Source organism: Hydra viridissima, unplaced genomic scaffold, assembly GCF_058129835.1.
Source record: "Hydra viridissima isolate aposymbiotic clone 2 unplaced genomic scaffold, HvirCarnegie_v1 scaffold_1, whole genome shotgun sequence".
Lineage (NCBI taxonomy): Eukaryota > Metazoa > Cnidaria > Hydrozoa > Anthoathecata > Hydridae > Hydra > Hydra viridissima.
Window position 1 is genome coordinate 11,212,986 of NW_028324300.1, and position 18,371 is coordinate 11,231,356.

Below are 18,371 nucleotides of genomic sequence, written 5' to 3' on the forward strand. Positions count from 1 at the left end.
CTATATAAGTTAGAAGTAGGCTGTGACAATTCCCGTTTTCCGGGAAACGAAAGCGGGAATTTCCGGGAACGGGATTCATTTCCCGGTCTTGGAAAAAAACGGGAACGGGAATTCCCGTTCCCGTATTTTAAAAAGCGGGAACGGGAAAATCCCGTTCCTGTTCCCGTTTTTCACCTGGAACGTCTAATATTTCCTGGTTTTTTTTCCTGCTTTTTTTTTTTCTTTTTTTTTCCTGGTTATATAATTTGTTTTTTTTTTTTGTGGTTTATTTTGGTTTAGGTGTTTGTTTTTTTTTGGATTCTTTTTTATTTTTTTTTTTTATTTTTTAAATTTATTAACTTAACAACATAGAAGATTTTTACAACATAGAAGATTTTTACAACATAGAAGACACACGGGGGAGTTTTAATAAAAGCTATGTACCTAAAAAAAAAAAAGGAAAAAAGGTTAATTCTAACTAATAACTTATATTCAAAGGAAAATAAGGTAATTAACAAGAAAGATACCAAAGATATGAAGAAAGTTAGTAAAGAAAAGACGCAAGTTAGCAAAGAAAAGAAAAAATTAGTAAAGAAAAGAAAAAAGTTAATAAAGAAAAGAAGAAAGTTAGTAAAGAAAAGACGAAAGTTAGTAAAGAAAAGACGAAAGTTAGTAAAGAAAAGAAAAAAGTTAATAAAGAAAAGAAGAAAGTTAGTAAAGGAAAAACGAAAGTTAGTAAAGAAAAGAAGAAGTTAGTAAAGAAAAGAAAAAATTAGTAAAGAAACGAAGAAAGTTAGTAAAGAAAAGACGAAAGTTAGTAAAGAAAAGAAGAAATTAGTAAAGAAACGAAGAAAGTTAGTAAAGAAAAGACGAAAGTTAGTAAAGAAAAGAAGAAATTAGTAAAGAAAAGAAGAAATTAGTAAAGAAACGAAGAAAGTTAGTAAAGAAAAGAAGAAAGTTAGTAAAGAAAAGAAGAAAGTTAGTAAAGAAAAGACGAAAGTTAGTAAAGAAAAGAAAAAAGTTAATAAAGAAAAGAAGAAAGTTAGTAAAGAAAAGACGAAAGTTAGTAAAGAAAAGAAGAAGTTAGTAAAGAAAAGAAAAAATTAGTAAAGAAACGAAGAAAGTTAGTAAAGAAAAGACGAAAGTTAGTAAAGAAAAGAAGAAATTAGTAAAGAAAAGAAGAAATTAGTAAAGAAACGAAGAAAGTTAGTAAAGAAAAGAAGAAAGTTAGTAAAGAAAAGAAGAAGTTAGTAAAGAAACGAAGAAATTAGTAAAGAAAAGAAGAAAGTTAGTAAAGAAAAGACGAAAGTTAGTAAAGAAAAGAAGAAAGTTAGTAAAGAAAAGACGAAAGTTAGTAAAGAAAAGAAGAAATTAGTAAAGAAAAGAAGAAATTAGTAAAGAAACGAAGAAAGTTAGTAAAGAAAAGAAGAAAGTTAGTAAAGAAAAGAAGAAGTTAGTAAAGAAAAGACGAAAGTTAGTAAAGAAACGAAGAAAGTTAGTAAAGAAAAGACGAAAGTTAGTAAAGAAAAGAAGAAGTTAGTAAAGAAAAGAAGAAAGTTAGTAAAGAAAAGAAGAAATTAATAAAGAAACGAAGAAATTAGTAAAGAAAAGAAGAAAGTTAGTAAAGAAAAGACGAAAGTTAGTAAAGAAAAGAAGAAAGTTAGTAAAGAAAAGACGAAAGTTAGTAAAGAAAAGAAGAAAGTTAGTAAAGAAAAGACGAAAGTTAGTAAAGAAAAGACGAAAGTTAGTAAAGAAACGAAGAAAGTTAGTAATGAAAAGAAGAAAGTTAGTAAAGAAAAGACGAAAGTTAGTAAAGAAAAGAAGAAAGTTAGTAAAGAAAAGACGAAAGTTAGTAAAGAAACGAAGAAAGTTAGTAAAGAAAAGAAGAAAGTTAGTAAAGAAAAGACGAAAGTTAGTAAAGAAAAGAAGAAGTTAGTAAAGAAAAGAAGAAAGTTAGTAAAGAAAAGAAGAAATTAGTAAAGAAACGAAGAAATTAGTAAAGAAAAGAAGAAAGTTAGTAAAGAAACGAAGAAAGTTAGTAAAGAAAAGAAGAAAGTTAGTAAAGAAAAGAAGAAAGTTAGTAAAGAAACGAAGAAAGTTAGTAAAGAAAAGAAGAAAGTTAGTAAAGAAAAGAAGAAAGTTAGTAAAGAAAAGAAGAAAGTTAGTAAAGAAAAGACGAAAGTTAGTAAAGAAAAGAAGAAGTTAGTAAAGAAACGAAGAAATTAGTAAAGAAAAGAAGAAAGTTAGTAAAGAAAAGACGAAAGTTAGTAAAGAAAAGAAGAAAGTTAGTAAAGAAACGAAGAAAGTTAGTAAAGAAAAGACGAAAGTTAGTAAAGAAAAGAAGAAATTAGTAAAGAAACGAAGAAATTAGTAAAGAAAAGAAGAAAGTTAGTAAAGAAACGAAGAAAGTTAGTAAAGAAAAGACGAAAGTTAGTAAAGAAACGAAGAAAGTTAGTAAAGAAAAGACGAAAGTTAGTAAAGAAAAGAAGAAGTTAGTAAAGAAAAGACGAAAGTTAGTAAAGAAAAGAAAAAAGTTAGTAAAGAAAAGAAGAAAGTTAGTAAAGAAAAGACGAAAGTTAGTAAAGAAAAGACGAAAGTTAGTAAAGAAACGAAGAAAGTTAGTAAAGAAAAGAAGAAAGTTAGTAAAGAAAAGAAGAAAGTTAGTAAAGAAAAGAAGAAAGTTAGTAAAGAAACGAAGAAAGTTAGTAAAGAAAAGACGAAAGTTAGTAAAGAAAAGAAGAAGTTAGTAAAGAAAAGACGAAAGTTAGTAAAGAAAAGAAGAAGTTAGTAAAGAAAAGAAGAAAGTTAGTAAAGAAAAGAAGAAATTAGTAAAGAAACGAAGAAATTAGTAAAGAAAAGAAGAAAGTTAGTAAAGAAAAGACGAAAGTTAGTAAAGAAAAGAAGAAAGTTAGTAAAGAAAAGAAGAAAGTTAGTAAAGAAAAGACGAAAGTTAGTAAAGAAAAGACGAAAGTTAGTAAAGAAACGAAGAAAGTTAGTAAAGAAAAGAAGAAAGTTAGTAAAGAAACGAAGAAAGTTAGTAAAGAAAAGACGAAAGTTAGTAAAGAAAAGAAGAAGTTAGTAAAGAAAAGACGAAAGTTAGTAAAGAAAAGAAGAAGTTAGTAAAGAAAAGAAGAAAGTTAGTAAAGAAAAGAAGAAATTAGTAAAGAAACGAAGAAATTAGTAAAGAAAAGAAGAAAGTTAGTAAAGAAAAGACGAAAGTTAGTAAAGAAAAGAAGAAAGTTAGTAAAGAAAAGAAGAAAGTTAGTAAAGAAAAGACGAAAGTTAGTAAAGAAAAGACGAAAGTTAGTAAAGAAACGAAGAAAGTTAGTAAAGAAAAGAAGAAAGTTAGTAAAGAAAAGAAGAAAGTTAGTAAAGAAAAGAAGAAAGTTAGTAAAGAAACGAAGAAAGTTAGTAAAGAAAAGACGAAAGTTAGTAAAGAAAAGAAGAAGTTAGTAAAGAAAAGACGAAAGTTAGTAAAGAAAAGAAGAAGTTAGTAAAGAAAAGAAGAAAGTTAGTAAAGAAAAGAAGAAATTAGTAAAGAAACGAAGAAATTAGTAAAGAAAAGAAGAAAGTTAGTAAAGAAAAGACGAAAGTTAGTAAAGAAAAGAAGAAAGTTAGTAAAGAAAAGAAGAAAGTTAGTAAAGAAAAGACGAAAGTTAGTAAAGAAAAGACGAAAGTTAGTAAAGAAACGAAGAAAGTTAGTAATGAAAAGAAGAAAGTTAGTAAAGAAAAGACGAAAGTTAGTAAAGAAAAGAAGAAAGTTAGTAAAGAAAAGACGAAAGTTAGTAAAGAAACGAAGAAAGTTAGTAAAGAAAAGAAGAAAGTTAGTAAAGAAAAGACGAAAGTTAGTAAAGAAAAGAAGAAGTTAGTAAAGAAAAGAAGAAAGTTAGTAAAGAAAAGAAGAAATTAGTAAAGAAACGAAGAAATTAGTAAAGAAAAGAAGAAAGTTAGTAAAGAAAAGAAGAAAGTTAGTAAAGAAAAGAAGAAAGTTAGTAAAGAAAAGAAGAAGTTAGTAAAGAAAAGAAGAAAGTTAGTAAAGAAAAGAAGAAATTAGTAAAGAAACGAAGAAATTAGTAAAGAAAAGAAGAAAGTTAGTAAAGAAACGAAGAAAGTTAGTAAAGAAAAGAAGAAAGTTAGTAAAGAAAAGAAGAAAGTTAGTAAAGAAACGAAGAAAGTTAGTAAAGAAAAGAAGAAAGTTAGTAAAGAAAAGAAGAAAGTTAGTAAAGAAAAGAAGAAAGTTAGTAAAGAAAAGACGAAAGTTAGTAAAGAAAAGAAGAAGTTAGTAAAGAAACGAAGAAATTAGTAAAGAAAAGAAGAAAGTTAGTAAAGAAAAGACGAAAGTTAGTAAAGAAAAGAAGAAAGTTAGTAAAGAAACGAAGAAAGTTAGTAAAGAAAAGACGAAAGTTAGTAAAGAAAAGAAGAAATTAGTAAAGAAACGAAGAAATTAGTAAAGAAAAGAAGAAAGTTAGTAAAGAAACGAAGAAAGTTAGTAAAGAAAAGACGAAAGTTTGTAAAGAAACGAAGAAAGTTAGTAAAGAAAAGACGAAAGTTAGTAAAGAAAAGAAGAAGTTAGTAAAGAAAAGACGAAAGTTAGTAAAGAAAAGAAGAAAGTTAGTAAAGAAAAGAAGAAAGTTAGTAAAGAAAAGACGAAAGTTAGTAAAGAAAAGACGAAAGTTAGTAAAGAAACGAAGAAAGTTAGTAAAGAAAAGAAGAAAGTTAGTAAAGAAAAGAAGAAAGTTAGTAAAGAAAAGAAGAAAGTTAGTAAAGAAACGAAGAAAGTTAGTAAAGAAAAGACGAAAGTTAGTAAAGAAAAGAAGAAGTTAGTAAAGAAAAGAAGAAAGTTAGTAAAGAAAAGAAGAAATTAGTAAAGAAACGAAGAAATTAGTAAAGAAAAGAAGAAAGTTAGTAAAGAAAAGAAGAAAGTTAGTAAAGAAAAGAAGAAAGTTAGTAAAGAAAAGAAGAAGTTAGTAAAGAAAAGAAGAAAGTTAGTAAAGAAAAGAAGAAATTAGTAAAGAAACGAAGAAATTAGTAAAGAAAAGAAGAAAGTTAGTAAAGAAACGAAGAAAGTTAGTAAAGAAAAGAAGAAAGTTAGTAAAGAAAAGAAGAAAGTTAGTAAAGAAACGAAGAAAGTTAGTAAAGAAAAGAAGAAAGTTAGTAAAGAAAAGAAGAAAGTTAGTAAAGAAAAGAAGAAAGTTAGTAAAGAAAAGACGAAAGTTAGTAAAGAAAAGAAGAAGTTAGTAAAGAAACGAAGAAATTAGTAAAGAAAAGAAGAAAGTTAGTAAAGAAAAGACGAAAGTTAGTAAAGAAAAGAAGAAAGTTAGTAAAGAAACGAAGAAAGTTAGTAAAGAAAAGACGAAAGTTAGTAAAGAAAAGAAGAAATTAGTAAAGAAACGAAGAAATTAGTAAAGAAAAGAAGAAAGTTAGTAAAGAAACGAAGAAAGTTAGTAAAGAAAAGACGAAAGTTAGTAAAGAAACGAAGAAAGTTAGTAAAGAAAAGACGAAAGTTAGTAAAGAAAAGAAGAAGTTAGTAAAGAAAAGACGAAAGTTAGTAAAGAAAAGAAGAAAGTTAGTAAAGAAAAGAAGAAAGTTAGTAAAGAAAAGACGAAAGTTAGTAAAGAAAAGACGAAAGTTAGTAAAGAAACGAAGAAAGTTAGTAAAGAAAAGAAGAAAGTTAGTAAAGAAAAGAAGAAAGTTAGTAAAGAAAAGAAGAAAGTTAGTAAAGAAACGAAGAAAGTTAGTAAAGAAAAGACGAAAGTTAGTAAAGAAAAGAAGAAGTTAGTAAAGAAAAGACGAAAGTTAGTAAAGAAAAGAAGAAGTTAGTAAAGAAAAGAAGAAAGTTAGTAAAGAAAAGAAGAAATTAGTAAAGAAACGAAGAAATTAGTAAAGAAAAGAAGAAAGTTAGTAAAGAAAAGACGAAAGTTAGTAAAGAAAAGAAGAAAGTTAGTAAAGAAAAGAAGAAAGTTAGTAAAGAAAAGACGAAAGTTAGTAAAGAAAAGACGAAAGTTAGTAAAGAAACGAAGAAAGTTAGTAAAGAAAAGAAGAAAGTTAGTAAAGAAAAGACGAAAGTTAGTAAAGAAAAGAAGAAAGTTAGTAAAGAAAAGACGAAAGTTAGTAAAGAAACGAAGAAAGTTAGTAAAGAAAAGAAGAAAGTTAGTAAAGAAAAGACGAAAGTTAGTAAAGAAAAGAAGAAGTTAGTAAAGAAAAGAAGAAAGTTAGTAAAGAAAAGAAGAAATTAGTAAAGAAACGAAGAAATTAGTAAAGAAAAGAAGAAAGTTAGTAAAGAAACGAAGAAAGTTAGTAAAGAAAAGAAGAAAGTTAGTAAAGAAAAGAAGAAATTAGTAAAGAAACGAAGAAATTAGTAAAGAAAAGAAGAAAGTTAGTAAAGAAACGAAGAAAGTTAGTAAAGAAAAGAAGAAAGTTAGTAAAGAAAAGAAGAAAGTTAGTAAGGAAAAGAAGAAAGTTAGCAAAGAAAAGAAGAAAGTTAGCAAAGAAACGAAGACAGTAAACTACTTAAAAAAATTATAATTAGGTCTTAAACCTAATTATAATTTTAAATTATTATAATATTTATATATATTTACCTTATAGTTATAGTAGTTTGTTCCTAGTATTAGTACCAAATTTATAACATAAATCTTATAATCTTAAAATAAACGGGAATACATGCGCGCAAATCATAAAATAGCGGGAATCCCGTAAAAAAGCGGGAAACTTGGTAAAATGCGGGAAACTTGTAAAAATACGGCTTTTCCCGTATTTCTTATATTATATTATAATATATAAATATATATATTATAATATATAAATATATAAATATGTATATATATAATATATAAATATATATATTATATATATATAATATATATATAATATATATATATTATATCATAATATATAAATATATATATATTATATATTATAATATAATAATTACGGGAAAACCCCGTAACATCGAATGACGTACGGGAACAGGAACGGGAATTTCCTGTTCCCGTATTTTATTTATTACGGGAACAGGATCCCGTTCCCGTATTTTAAATACCAAAAGCAGGAACAGGATCCCGCTCCCGTAGTTCCCGTAAATACGGGAACTTGGCGCACTCTAGTTAGAAGTATATTCGCTAGTACACAGGGGGAGGGGGGGGGGAGGTGGTAAGTTGAAAACTGCCGTAAGAATACTTGCCGATTAAAAATTATACTTGCTGACTATAAAAATATATAACTCGATTGCTGAGATTTGCTAACTAACTATAAAAAGGTCTAAATTTGCCGAATGATCAAACTAAATATCTGTAATAGATAGTGAGTGTCATACCCGCAACACCACCATCCCTTCTCGCTGGCTCCAATACTATATATTTCACTAATATGAAATTGAAAATTTATACGCAATTTATAATAATCCAACTTTATGGATGTTACTTATCTGGGATAATTTTTCCTATGTTGCTATTTTCAGCCTTGGAAATAGGGTTGTTAAAAGATTTCAAAGATTTCTGGAAAAAAAATCTTTCAAAAGGGTGTATACAATTCGTAATTATTTTTATTCGTAACGAATATGTAGAAGCATTTAAAATTGTCAAAGTAACTTTCGCAAATGATACTTCTGAAAATTAGACTTTCGCAAGTTGCTATTTCAATTAATACTCTTCCAAAACTTCCAAAAGCTTCGCTTTCGGAAATAGCACTTGAGAAATGAGCGCTTTCGATAACTACGTTTCGAAATCTATGAAGGAAGTTTATTCGCCCAATTGCAAGAAATGTGAAAATAAAATATTTGTATGTATCAAACTGCTTGTAATGAAATTTTATCTTCAGTATAGCAATATATTAAAATTTTGTTAGTTTGTTATTTCAAATAATAATCAAAAAATTTATTTCGAAAAGAAAATTTTCGAGAAATCCACTTTACGAACGGTCACTTACGGAAGAAAACTTTAGAAAGTCATTATAAAAACAAGATTGAAGTGTTCCGTTAAATAAATCTTTTCAATGAACAAAGTAATTAAATGCTTATTACTCATAAGTGTCAATTAACGCGCGCATGCAAATTTTTATGAATAGATTTAACTGATATATATATTTTTTAACTGAGTCCTTTCGGTAAGTTCCAAAAATCTTCTTTCGAAATGAATCGATTAGCAAATTTCTTTTCGCTAGTCATTCTTGGGAAAATTTTATTTTTCGTATATTGTTTTACCAGCGGAGTGGGCAGGATTTTTTTATGTTTCAGATATAACACTTTTAGGCATTGTGCGAACTCCAAATTCAAGAATGTTGTTAAGTCAAATGAAAATGTTTCTCAAAAATATCGCGGTGGTTAGAGCGTAAGAACAAAAATACTCCAACAAGTTCGTTTTCCCAACCCCGAATTAGACGTTCAAATAAACTCCGGAACATTAATTAAACGTATAAAGGGTGCCTTTTTTAGACTCCGTGCCCATTTGGTGTTTATAAACAGTTGCAACAAGCGCATTAGTAGTTGTCTCAGAGCTGGGAAAAAATTCTAATCATCAAATTTGATCTATTACGTTACGAAGTTGATTTGACTGACCCCTATGAACCATAATTGGGACATTCATCCGCCACAATAATGCGCCATCGTATGTGAAAATTTCATGGTATAAGTTATTCAGTTTTTACTGAGAACGGCAAACAGAACCTTAGCCCGTTAACGAATAAACCTTGCCCATTTCTAACCAAACAATCCCCAGACCTCGCCCTTTCCTAACCAAGTAATCTCCATGCCATCAATCTTGTTCCTAACCTCCACATTCACCTTTCCACACAAGTCTACAACCCAAACCTACACTTAACCTTTCCTTCAAAGGCAATGAAAAACATTAAATAAATAATTTAATTCCATTAAAAACGCCGCCCTCAAATTACTATGATTTTTTCCAAAGGCTAATGAATTGCAATGGAAGTGTAAAGTTTTGGCTTCGCAATTCCAAAGATGTTTAGCAATCGAATTAATTTTGATCTGCATTTCGGAAACACTTCTAACAAAATTGCTTTTCTTTTATTTCCTTGATGCAATTTGGTCTACAGTCTATAGCGGGACATCATAAATTTATAGTTGGCCGAATACTAATATTTAGATGGCCACCTTTGATTTCTTAAGAACCCAAATAAAATTAGCGACAGTTCAAAGGGGGGCAAGTTTTTTAGGAAGTATCTCCGTCTTCGCATCTTTAATTTTCAGGAAACTTAACGGCAAAATAAGGCACACTCGTCAAAAATCTTACATGGTGCTTTTTGTGTCTCTAGGACTATGGACAACTTTCAACTTGATTAAAGAGTACTAAAGTGCTCAAGGTCAGCCATAAAGTACATGCAACAGTAGTTCATGTAACACAATTTTCTTACCATTTTGGAAAACAATGTATCCAGAGAATGTATCCATATCGGATTGCGGAGCGAACAAGCATTTGAGTCTTATAATTCAATTCGAAGTTTATCACACACGTTCTTTATTTATGTTTAATAGATGAAGAGCACGTGTGTGTAAAACTTCGAGCAGTTTTGATTATACTTACAAGTACTTTTTTTTATTTATATGTACGCACGTGGAGACATTTTATTTATTTGTATTTTGTTAAGCACAAATTTTAATGCAACAATTTAAATTTCCGATGTTAAATTTTGTTTTACTATTATTTAATAGGCCTTTATGGATTCCTCACTTACTTAAAATATAAAAACAAATTTAAACTAAATTTAAACTAAATTTAAACTAAATTAGTTCAGTGAGCTTTAAATTTAAGAAAAAACTGAAAAAAAGAACTTTGCCAAAAAGTTTATTAATTTGCAGATGATGTAGAAATGTAAATATTGTAATTAATGATGAAAAATATCTTAGTAGAATAATTTTCTTAGTTTAAGTTTAAAAGAGCCGGTCTAGAAGATAGCAAATATGAAACTTGTAATCAAGATAAATCAAGTTTCGAAACTAGGCTTTGTCACACAAAGGAATTATTTTTTTTGTCAAGGAATGGTTTATTTTACCAACTGACGTATCACTGAAATAAAGCACCATTGTGGTCCTACACCAACGCTATGGTTTCTAAATATGGCTTCTCTCTTAAAAAACTGGAATTTCGACAAAAAAAAAAATCACTTATAAGTAGGAATTCAAACAGCGAAGGTTTATTGTTGGAGAAGAATAATTAAAAATGAAGGTAATTTAACACTTTGCACGTTTCGCATAACGTTTTTAACTCGTGTTACTTTAAATTTTTTAACTATTTTAATTCATTTAATTTACAATTATTTAACAATATAAAAAGCGTTATTTATAACTTTTTTAAATACTGATATAAGTTTAAAAAGTTTTAATTAAAAATGTAGCCTCAAATCGTAGAAGTAAATACTTTTTTTTCTTTGTGTTCGATAAAGAGTGTTGCGATTCAAAGGTTCTCTATATTAGTTGCCGTAGGAATAGGCATTCTTTACGGATTTCCAGTCGCTGAGAGACGTGACTCAATTGATATAATCTCTTTACCTCAAAATTTTTCTTCAACAAATTCTGAAAAAATTAAGGACTTATATGAGAGTGTGAACAATGCAATCTTAAATAAGAACTTTTCAACCGATCAGTCAGGTCCATGCCCTTCTAAGAGCATGACAGAATTCATGGTTGATGGAACTTACGAAGTATTTAGCAAAGACGGAAAGGTGACTTATTTCAAACTGGCAAACTCAGTAAGACAAACATGTTGCAATGTTAAATACCAAAATTCGGAGAGAAAATGCTTCACAGCGTCTACAAAGAAAACATTTGTACATATCAAGAATCTTACACTTTCAAAAATGCCTTATGAGAAGAATGTTTACACTTGCGAGTGCAGCTAACAAAAAAAGGGAGGTTTGATGATTATGGACGATTGTTTATTTATGTTCTAAAATGGTTTATTTTATTTGAGCTGGAATAAATTTAAAGTTTTAGATAATACTAGGTTATTTATAGTTTTTTTTAAATTTATTTTTTAAAAAAGATATTTTTATCTAAGAACTACTCTTATGAAATATTTAAATATTTTACAAAAGTATTTATGTTTATTTATATTAATCTAATTTTATACGGTAATTGATATATTATTTATGTTTACTTATATGAATGTAATTTTTTGCGGTAATTGATATATTATTTATTGTTTTTATAATTATACTTATAAACTATTATAAACTAATGTAAATACAAAGACGATATTTTTTATGAATATTTATATTTTTACAACTATTTGTATTAAAAACTAAGTTTGTTTTTCAGATTTTTTTCAAGATTTTTTTTCTAAACAGAACATTTTTGTTACTTTTTTTTTATTTTTTTGAACAAAGAATTCAACAATTTTTTACACGTTTATTTAAGTATGATTTTCTCGACAATCTTTAATCTTATTTTGAAACATGATCTACAATCAAAGCGTGAAATCTTGTCTTGACTATGTTGTTACTACTCGAATTTGTTTACAAAACAATTTTGCTTGTTGCAGGTAATCTTCATTCTTGAGCTATCGTCAGTGTTAATTTAAGTTTTTCAGCAATTGTCATTTTGTCATTATCAATATGGCAAATATTCTCCAGATTTTTCTTTCAATTGTAACAATGACAAAAAAAAGTTTGAATCCGCGAAACAATGAGTTTGGGACCAGCGACCTAAGAGGAAAATTTATTTGTGAGCATTAACTTCTGAGCGTTATTTTCAAAGAGTTTCAGTTTAGCTCTCAACAAATTTAAAAAATATGTTTAGGATGTATATCAAAGTGTAAGTAATTAGAATCAGATGACGGTCAATATGCTCCTTAACGTCAAGGTACAAAACCTTGCTAGCGTTCTTCGAAAAGTAGGACCTTGATTTGACAACAGGACAGGGATGAAGATCTTCAACAAACCTAGAAAAATTAAATAGTTCTTAAGTTTTTAATCAACAAAGGTGCTAAAAGTTAACCTCGAAGTTTAATCAATTACTCAGCTGATGCCAATAATCTGCATGCATAGCAAATTGATTTTACCTCAACACCTTTTTTCAATAAAAATACTCCTTCTATTGCATGATTACTTACATTAGTAATAAGCTTTTCATGTTTGTCTGGATCATTAAAGGGCAAAGCAGATTCACTTTACGATTCGTGTTTAACCCTTAAATGCCCAAAGCAGCATAAAATGCTCAAAAAATTCTGCTTTTGGTACAAGTAATCCTATATGCATTGGAAAATTGGGAAAAAATTTTTTTGTCAAAAAAACGATGACAATGCTCTTTTTTGAGTTGTATCAAATCTGATACAACGGGCAAAATTGTACTAATATTTAACACAAATTTAATTTTTTTAACTTTATCGTAAGTGTTCTAGCTTATTTAACGTCATAAGTTGAAGCAGATTTCAAATAATTATCGATACTCGAATTAAAGGGCCAGGAAATTTATGCAAAAAAGTTAAATTATTTGTTAACAGACAATTGCTTTTATATAAAGATAACAGTAAGAATATTTTAAAATACTTATAAATGAAAAACCTCAAAACAGTTTCTATCTTTGTTAAGGCAAAGCCATGTTTGCATTTCTTACAGCTTATATATGATAGTCCTGACTTGCAGGACAAACACCTCTGTCGCTTTTCATTGTAGCATGGTATATGGTCAAACCCATCCTTTCTTACGTCATTTGAGGGATTTCCTTGAACCCGAGCTGCCTTTGTAGGTTATTGTAGGATACTATCTAAGGATGGTCTTCAACAGGATGAAGTAACTTTGATCAAACTCTCAGCAACTTCTGCAAGGAAACATTTAAATTGCATGAACTGAGCATCGGGTCTACAAATCTTCAAGTCGCGCCGGTACAGAAACCATGCATTTACAACAGCAATTTGAATTGTATGAAACCAAACATAGATGTACCATCTCCGCGTTCTCAATCTTGGCTTGTACAATGCACACATCATATCTAACTTGTCTATGCCACCCATAAATTGATTATATACATGAACAATGTTGGGCTGCTTTAGATTAATCTTTTGCTTCAATGAATGATCATATCTGCGAACAGTGTGAAGTGGTTCAATGCTTACATATGAAGACACTAAATTAACTGATTTGTTATCATACCAGCGAACTGCAACCACATTTGAAGCTATATCGACTTGAAAATCAAAGGCTGCCTTTCTTTTTCAAATCCTTTTCACTCAGCAATGGACACTTCTTCATTCGTGAACCTCTAATCGTTCCTACAAAATAAATGTTACGCTTCCTCAATTCAACTATCAAGGGCAAGTTTGTAAAGTAGTTATCAGCAAATACTTTTAAGCTGTGTTTATCAGGCAGTGAAGAAGTCAAATATATTACTACATCTCTACAGATACCTAAACTTGTATCACAAATGCTTTTTAACTTCCCTTGATAAATATCAAAGTCATACAAAAAGCCTGAAAGGCCACTTCGACCCCAAAGCTTGAACCCCACTTATGTGGCTTTTTTGGCAAGTACTGACGCAATAGGGATTTCCCTTTAAAAGGAACAATTATCTCATCAACAGCGTGAAACTCTTCTGGTAAAATTCTCAGAAATATTTTGCGGAGCTCTGTTACCCATATTCGTAACTTCCATATGCGGTCATTTGCTTTTTCTTCCTCAGCTACTTCTAAGTTGTTTACAAAATGAATATTCCGAAGAATAGTTTCAAACTTGTTCCTTCCTATAACTGAAGAAACCCCATCATAGGTCATAAACGTTTCCCAATATGATCTTTGACTTGGGAGCCTTACCAAACCCATCCTGAGAAATACGCCAATAAACTTCTCAATATCCTTTCTTAGTATGCTTTTTTCTGCACCTTTTGATTGCAAAATATAAATATTTGTTTGCTCTGTGATGTTGTTCAGCATCTCATCACTAATAAACAATTTAAAATATTGAAAGGGTTTTTTTTGCACATCTGGTGCTGGTGTCATTTCAGGCTCCTTGAAGGTTACGCCATCCAGGGGTTCAAAGTTCCTACTTCTCCATTTGTAAGTAGTTGGTGTGGTATTATTTCTGTTAGTAGATGTCTCATTAGCATTCTTAATTGGTCTTGATGCTATAAATGCTAATGGCTCATCATCACTTGTTGAATCATATTCATTCTCACTTACTTATTCAATATTAGTATTGGCTGTATCATTTTCCAAATCAAACTCATTGTCACTTTCATCACTCTCCCCAAAATCACTTTCTCCATCAAATACATAGTTTAAAACATCAGAGACAGTTACTTTTTTATTTTTATTCATCTAAACAAATTTACAATAAAACTTTTCTCTGTATTTGTTTAAAATAATAAAAATAAAAATTTGAACTTTTTTGAAAAAGGTTTCTTACTTAAACGCCTATTGTATCAAATTTGATACATACAAATGCAAATAGCAAATGTTATGCATATTTGATAACCAAAAAGCATGAAATAGTTAGTAAAGTTTTCCTGCAACTTGATTCTAAAAAAAAAGAAGTAAAAAACAGCACAAAAATTTATAAAACCAATATAAAATAGAAGTAAAAACAACACTAGGTAAGCACCATGTGAACCACTCCTCGCAAATGCCGTTTTCAAATGTTTATAAACTGAAAAATTTACCCGGATGAGAAGTACTATATGTACGGAATCGAAAATTCACTTCTCACATTTGTAACAATGGGTGTTTTCAGATAAAAACAAGCTTCGATTTAAAAAATAGAGTGGTTTAAAGTTTGTGTATCAGATCTGATACCTGGGGTCATTAAGGGTTAAGAAAGTTGAAAGCGCCATTATGTTTTTCGTCCCAATTAGAGTTAGAAAAGAAGAAAGCGCATTGTAGCTTAGACGACTTTCTAAGGATCTTTATTGCTTGAGACAAAGTACGCATTAGAGACCTCTCGCTTTAGCTGAAAAATTCAAAGAAAAAAGACTGGACACGAGTTGCGGTGAATTTTAGAATAAAAATAAAATACTTCACGAGTAAGAAAAGCAAAAACCACTTTGTAGCTTTGACTACTTTCTATGGATTTTTTAAGAAGTTTAAATTTTGAAAAAGCTCGAATTTTTCCGAATTCCGAGTTTTTGTAGTTTTGAAACCAAAGTCAGAATTTGGAAAAAGTCGAACTTTCTCAAAAGTTAAACTCCTTAAAAATCACACCTTTTACTTTTAAAAGAGTCAAACTTTTGTGAAGATTCAACTTTCAAAATGTCAAACTTTTTAAAAAACTTTTTATTTTGTCTTTTGAAAAAAGTTGAGCTTTTCAATCGCTTCGTTTTTTCAAAAATGTCTAATTGTCATCTTTTGAAACTACTTTTATAACTTCGTAATTAAGATTTGTCAAGAAAGTAAATTTTTTATTTTTTTCAAAATTCTTATTTTTTACTTTCAATTAAGTTTTTGTTAAATCGTACAAAATAAGCATTGTTGTTGAGTTTAATCGCACAAAATAAGCATCGATGTTGGGTTTTTCGGTTTTTAACGAATGATGTCTTTAAAGATTAAAATAAAAACCATAAGGTTTGCAAGGTATAAGAATTGTTTTTTTTGAATCTCATAGCATTATATGCCTAAGTATGCTAAAAAAAGCCCCAAATTTTCTAAAAATGCAATTTTTTAACGACAGTCAAACTTTTTCAAAAGCTTGGATTTCTTTGAAAAACGTCTGCCTTTTTAAAAAACGAAGCTTTGAAAAAACTCAATTTTTTTCAAAAGAACTTGGAGTTTTTTAAAATATTGTTCTTAAAAAAGGTTTTTCAAAAAACTACACTTTTTTAAGTCGGACTTTTAAATGGCGAAACTTCAAAAAACGGAATTTAGACTTTTTAAAGAATCCGACTTGTTGAAAGATGATGCTTGAAAAAAGCATATCTTTTTTTAAAAATGTCATTTTTTTAAAAAAAGTTAAATTTTTTAGGAAGTCAAAACTATAAAAAGTTTAACCTTTTTCAAAAAATTCGAAATTAAGAAAAAGTCCAGTTTTTCAAACGTAAAGCTTTTCAAAAAAAAAAAAAAAAAAAAAATGTTTCGGAACTTTTCCAACTGAACAACTCACGTAGTACTGCTATGTTTTCAGTAAACTCTTTAGTTAATCTCAACACATACGGTCGTTAGTGCTCTCGTATTCTCGATGGCTTTTAATTTGCTTGGATCTGGACTAATACAAATTGGATGTTTTTATACCAAAAAGCTTACTTTCTGTGGAGCAAATATGGATTTCTTTTTATAAGATTTTAACAAACAACGGCTCTATTTTCCGTCATAAATACAACTCAGCTGTTTGCTAAACAGTAATTTCGTCATTGATAACTTTCATTCCTATTTTATTGAAATTTTTTTCCACTGTTTGTTCAAAAACTTCGAATGAATTGTTAATCCCATTCACTTATCTCTTATGTCAGAAAGCTCGTGTGAGAATTTTTTCGAACCATACATTTGATCTGTAATTGAAAATGATGAACTAATCTTTAGAAAACTTTGAATTATATTTACTAACCACTCAGCCATTGCTAGAAATTATAACCTAAAATCTTCTTTTTACGTCTTCCACAGTTTGTCTAAACTTGTTGCATTAAGGTAAGTCAGGATAAAGTGAGCCTTTTAACACGTTCGCTGCCGATCTATTTTAATTTATGCGTTATTTCTTTGCCGAGCCATTATGTCTGCAATGATTAATTTTTGCCGAGGCTGTTTTGCGTGGTTTTATTCTTATTGCCAAAGCTAGATATCAACATTCCAATAAAAAAAATATTTTTAATCTGAAAAAATTTTATATTATATTTTATTCTGAATATAACTGACAAAAAAAAAAGCACTACGAGTATACTCGTAGTTTGGCAATGGAGAAGGAATTTTTTTCTCCAGTGCCGAAATACTCGTAACACCGTAATGAGTATAACTCATTGCGGTGACTACATCTTTTCAAGATGTAATTGAGAACTTGAAAGTTGTAATTAAGAAACTTAAGATGTAATTGAGAAATACAACATGTAATTTAGAAGTCGCAATATGTAGTTTAGAACATGGAAGATGTAATTAAGAAACGAAAGATGTAATTTAGAAGATGAAAGTTGTCATTGAGAAAAGTTTATAATATATATTTCAAATTACATATTGCGATTTCTTATTTACATGTTGGGTTTCTCAATTACATTTTAAAGTTTCTTAATTACATGTTGTATTTCTCAATTACATCTTACTTTTTTAATTACAACTTTCAAGTTCTCAATTACATCTTGAAAAGGTGTAGTAATGTGGCTTATTTGATGTATTATTATTATAAATAGTGTTTCAATTTTTTTACACATGCACATGCACATTGGCAGTTTTCATGAGTATAAAAGGTAATTTATATTTTGTTTTCTTAATACTAAATTGTTGTGTTTTTTAGACTAGAAGCTAAAATATATTTGATAACTACATTATACTGTATGTTATTAAAAATGTGAAAAAAAATTTGAAATACACAATAAGATGTTTTTTGATACATTAAAAAACATTTTAGTGTGCACTTCGAATTTTTTACACAGTATACTAATTAATGTGTTTTATAGATGAGTAATTTCTTTTTTATAAATAGATAATTTATAAATTTATCTATCTCCTATTAGCTCAACACAGATATTCCACAATTGGATCAGCACATATGATAATGGAAGATTGTGAGGATAGTGAAGATGATGATATTCAAGATTCGGATTCATTTTTTGCTTATACTACTACATCTTCGAGCTTGACTGCATCAGAATCAGATTCTGAAGATAATAACACTGAAGAAAGTGAAGACAATCAGTTAACAGACATTCATCTAGCAGCCACTGCAGAAGATTTTTTTAATGCCGCCGAAAAGAGCTAAAACAACGGGTGGTTCATCTAAAAATTCAAACCAATGGAAAGATGAGCCGAATATTGTAAAACAAATTCAATTTACTGCCGATCCTGGTTTGAAGATAAATCAATAAACATACTTTTGTGGTACTTTATGAACTGACCGAAAGTCAAATCCAAAAGAGTGTACAAAAGCAAAACTGAAACAGGGAGACGTTATAAGCAGAAGCAGAGCGGGTGTAGTAGTTGCTAAATAGAACGACAAAAGAGACGTGCTAATGATTAGCAACTTGCATTCGTTGCAAATGATTGACGTGACTAACAGGAGAGGAGAGAAGAAAATGAAACCCAATATTATTAAAGATTACAATCAATGTATGTCAGGAGTAGATAGGGCGGAACAAATGGTATCATATTATGATTGCCTAAGAAAGACAATTAGATGGTATAAAAAAGTAGCACTTCATCTCTTTGATTTTGTTTAATGCTTACTGTCTAAACAGCAAATATGGAGTAGATAAAACAATTTTCTTGCTTAAGTTTAGAGATTTATTGAGTGAACATTTGAATGAAATTGTGCCT

At 28.8% G+C, this 18,371-nt stretch overlaps 1 protein-coding gene and 1 long non-coding RNA gene across 2 annotated transcripts; one reads left to right on the top strand and one right to left on the bottom strand.

Annotated features, from left to right (window-relative positions):
- The first annotated feature begins 10,024 nt into the window (after positions 1–10,024).
- On the top strand, positions 10,025–10,921 carry LOC149893329 (uncharacterized). The gene is made up of 2 exons (XM_090076372.1): positions 10,025–10,160; positions 10,378–10,921. Exons 1-2 carry the CDS (start codon positions 10,155–10,157, stop codon positions 10,831–10,833), a joined length of 462 nt encoding a protein of 153 aa, XP_089932498.1. The 5' UTR covers positions 10,025–10,154; the 3' UTR covers positions 10,834–10,921.
- Positions 10,922–11,424: 503 nt separating this feature from the next.
- LOC149893330 (uncharacterized) lies at positions 11,425–16,549 on the bottom strand. The gene is made up of 3 exons (XR_016445376.1): positions 16,018–16,549; positions 11,804–11,873; positions 11,425–11,637 (listed from the first exon to the last, which is right to left on the bottom strand). It is a non-coding gene; the product is annotated as an uncharacterized LOC149893330 (long non-coding RNA).
- Between the last annotated feature and the right edge of the window lie 1,822 nt (positions 16,550–18,371).